Source organism: Salvelinus sp. IW2-2015, unplaced genomic scaffold, assembly GCF_002910315.2.
Source record: "Salvelinus sp. IW2-2015 unplaced genomic scaffold, ASM291031v2 Un_scaffold2132, whole genome shotgun sequence".
NCBI classification, from domain to species: domain Eukaryota; kingdom Metazoa; phylum Chordata; class Actinopteri; order Salmoniformes; family Salmonidae; genus Salvelinus; species Salvelinus sp. IW2-2015.
In genome coordinates this window covers 91,959-95,884 of record NW_019943466.1, presented here as the reverse complement: position 1 = coordinate 95,884, position 3,926 = coordinate 91,959, and the positions used below count along the sequence as shown (strand labels likewise).

At 46.6% G+C, this 3,926-nt stretch overlaps 1 protein-coding gene across 1 annotated transcript in view; it reads right to left on the bottom strand.

Annotated features, from left to right (window-relative positions):
- Positions 1-1,888: 1,888 nt before the first annotated feature.
- The window catches only part of LOC112073049 (keratocan-like), a 7,681-nt gene continuing 5,643 nt past the window's right edge, over positions 1,889-3,926 (bottom strand). Inside the window, exon 2 of the mRNA XM_024140415.2 lies at positions 1,889-3,917. Coding sequence (XP_023996183.2) covers positions 2,819-3,917 — 1,099 coding nt within the window. The 3' untranslated portion in view covers positions 1,889-2,818. The remainder of the gene's footprint in view (positions 3,918-3,926) is intronic.

Sequence of the window (3,926 nt, the reverse complement as noted above, 5' to 3'; positions counted from 1 at the left end):
TAAACAGCTTGGAATAATTTCCAGAAAATTATGTCATGGTTTTAGAAGGCTTTGAAATAGGTAGTTTGACATCATTTGCAGTCAATTGGAGTGTACCTGTGGATGTAATTTCAAGGTTACGCTTCAAAGTCAGTGGCTCTTTTTGCTTGACTCATGGGAAAGAGATGTCAAAAGAAATCTGCCAAGACCGCACGGAAAGTCTTAGAACTTTATATGACCTCCACAAGTCTGGTTCATTAACGCAACAGCTTTTGTGAAGGTCACTTGGGAGAAATTTCCAAACGCTTGATGTATAATGGACATCTGTACAAACAATTATCACGTCTCTCTGGTAAAAACCTGGGTACTAACGACAGCCAGACTCATTTAAGCGAAGATCAAGGAGGAAGAACGATAATAAGATCTAACTGTCTCTATGAGGTGCACGTACTTTGGTGCGTTAATAGTGCAAATTATCAGAAAACTAGGGCAGCAGCTAGGAACTTGTGTGTCAAACAGATGCTCGCTGCTGAGTCTATAACAGGTTAAAAATGTATATTCCACACTAACACAGAGTTAAAAGAATCCTATATCGATCATTTTGTTTAGCTGGAAAGGCAAGCCCTATAGATAGAGAGAGCACTTGCTTCAAACCGGATAATAAAGCGCTGGAGGAACGAGTTTGCAACTTGTGCATGCAAGATGGATAGGTCTTGGATTGTATATAATGTGTGTATTGAGAAATGTCCTGACTGGAGCTGGAATGAAAACAAGATAGAACTGGTTTGGCACAATGACATCGTTTTATGTGTGGTAGCCGAAAAAGAGGGGAGTGCTTGCAAGCTCAGAGAAACACTGCATCAGAGGCGTGAAAGCACGGGGCTGGCTGCATCTGTTGTGGCGGGTGGTTGGCTTTGACTCTGCAAGTTAGTGGGATCTGGTGACCATCTGTCACAAATATATAGACTTGCGAGCATCAGATTGAGGATATTGACTGTGAGATATATTGAGCCATGTTGGTTTCAAGAAACTTCAGTGAGACAGTGATAGATTATGAAGCTCAGGGTTCGGCAAAATTGTGGAGGTTTTTGTCATAATGGATACAAGGACCGAATCCCAATTTGCGTTGTTGTAAAGTTGTGCAAATGGCTTATATGAACATCAAAGTATAATGGTATTCAACTGGAGTGGCCACAAGAAGAGTGATGACGCCCAAGCCTCGAGACTCAATCCCATAGCAAAATTTGGTAGGACAGGACACGAGTGAAAGGTCGTTGTTTGGGGAGACGGATGGATGGAGTACAACTGATCAGATTACACCAGCTTGTCAGAGGATGGGCCAACATTCACAACTTAATTGTGGGAAGCTTGTGGAAGCCTACCAAAACGTTTGACGCAGTTAATACAATTTTCAAGTGCATAGTGGATACAGATAGGATTGTTGACTGTAGTGTAGAGTCTTTGAGCCATGGGATGTGATGAAAGAAATTAAAGCTGAAATAAATGCATTCTCTCATATTTTTCTGAGATTTCCACATTTTAGAGATAGGTGATGCATGCACTAAACTGACGCTAAGGACAGGGAATTTATTACTACGATTGAAATGTCAATGAATTGTGAAAACTGAGTTTAATGTTTTGGCTAAGGTGCATGTAACTTCCGATTCAACTGTATTGGCATCATTGACTTGAAGTAGGCATAGTTTTCAAACAGACTTCATGGGAGGGGTTCAAACAAGTATTTTCTCTGACCATTCAAGGGCTTCCATACAATCACAGCTATCCCAAGCACGAATACAGTAGTATGCTATTCCACATATTGAGATAGTTCATACTCAAGGAAAATTATGTGGATATATTGAAGCAACATGTCAAGACATCAGTCAGGAAGTTAAAGCTTGGTCGCAAATGGGTCTTCCAAATGGACAATGACCGCAATCATACTTCTAAAGTTGTGGCAAAATGGCTTAAGAACAACAAAGTCAAGGTATTGGAGTGGCCACAAAGCCCTGACCTCAATCCCATAGAAAATTTGTCGGCAGAAATGAAAAGGCGTGTGCGAGCAAGGATGCCTACAAACCTGACTCAGTTACACCAGCTCTGTCAGGAGGAATGGGCCAACATTCACCCAACTTATTGTGGGAAGCTTGTGGAAGCCTACCCAAAACGTTTGACCCAAGTTAAACAATTTAAAGGCAATGCTACCAAATAGTAATTGACTGTATGTAAACTTCTGACCCACTGGGAATGTGATGAAAGAAATTAAAGCTGAAATAAATCATTCTCTCAACTATTTTTCTGACATTTCACATTCTTAAAATAGTGGTGATCCTAACTGACCTAAGACAGGGAATTTCTACTACGATTAAATGTCATGAATTGTGAAAAACTGAGTTTAAATGTATTTGGCTAAGGTGCATGTAAACTTCCGACTTCAACTGTATGTGGCATCATTGACCTTGAAGTAGGCCATAGTCTTTCAACACAGACTTCATGGGAGCGGTTCAAACAAGTATTTTCTCTGAACACATATCACAGCTTCCAACAATCACAGCTATACCCAAAGCAACGACATACAGTACAGTATAGCTATCCACATTGAGATCCAAGTTCACTCAACTGGCCATCTTGCATTGTTATCTTGTAATGTTGAATCAAAATCAGCTCCCGACATGATGTCTGTTTCTCTATGTGTATTGCAGAACATTTTACCGCCATGTTGGAGCCCAACGGACGTTCAGGTTGAGCAGAAAAAACCCTGCAATTGGTTTCAGTTGTGGGATTGTCTATAATCTATATTTGCAGTATGACTGTCCTGCAGGATTCTATAGACTGCAGCTCAGTAGAAGTGTACCACCTGGAAGCCTCTGAGGCAGTGGAAGGCTTTTGCGTCCAGGTGGCCCAGGTCTATGAGGTTGTGCTCCAGCTGCACCAGCACCAGGCTGCTGAGGCCGGGGTCTGAACCCCCCCAGCAGAAGGCGTCGCGGGGCACTGAGTGGATCTTGTTGTGTGTGAGTGCCACCGAGTGTAGCCCCCGGGGCAGCTGCCTGGGCACCTGTCTCAGGCCGTTGTGACACAGGTCCAGCTGGTGCAGGACGGGCAGCGCCCTGAAGGCCCCCGAGGCTACCCTGGCTATCTTGTTACTGGCCAGGCCCAGGTGCTCCAGGTGGGGGAGGTGGAGGAAGGAGGCTTTGCCCACGGAGGAGATGAGGTTGCCCTCCAGGTTCAGGGTTTTGAGGGAAGAGGGGAGGTGGCGGGGTACCTTCTTGAGCTGGTTGCATTCTAAGTTGAGGTTCTCCAAGTGGGTGGCGTTGACGAGGGACTCCCTGAGCAGGCCATGGTTGGTTAGCCGGTTAGCGCTCAGATCCAGAATCACCAGCTCTGAGGTACCCATGAAGGCCTCCCCTGGGAACTTCTGGATAAGGTTGCCACGGAGGTACAACTCCCTGATAGATAGCGGTAAGCCCAGAGGCACCGAGGCCAGCCGGTTGCGGTCCAGGCTGAGGGTGCGCAGACTGCCCAGAGGTGAGAGCACACTGGCGGGGAGAGTATCRTTCCCATTCCCCAGGCTGTTGTTGCTSAGGCTGAGGACCAGCAGGCCGGGGCAGTGGGCCCAGGCCCCCTCCGACATCACRTTMAGMYGGTTGTYATCCAGACGCAGCTCTTCCAGGGAGGCGGGCAGGTCTGTGGGCACRCTCTCCAGTAGGTTCCGGTCCAGGTAGAGCCGCCTCAGGGCCGGGATGCCCTCGAAGGCCCCCTCGATGGAGCCGTCTGTCAGCCGGTTGTTGCTGAGCACCAGGAACTCCATGGACAGGTACTCATTGAGCAGGTCCAGCTGAATGCTGTCGATGCGGTTGTTCATCAGGAGGACGTAGCGGGAGTTATAAGGGATGCCGTACGGAACCTTCTCCACCCCCTTGTCGGAACACTGGACCACTCTGGGAAAG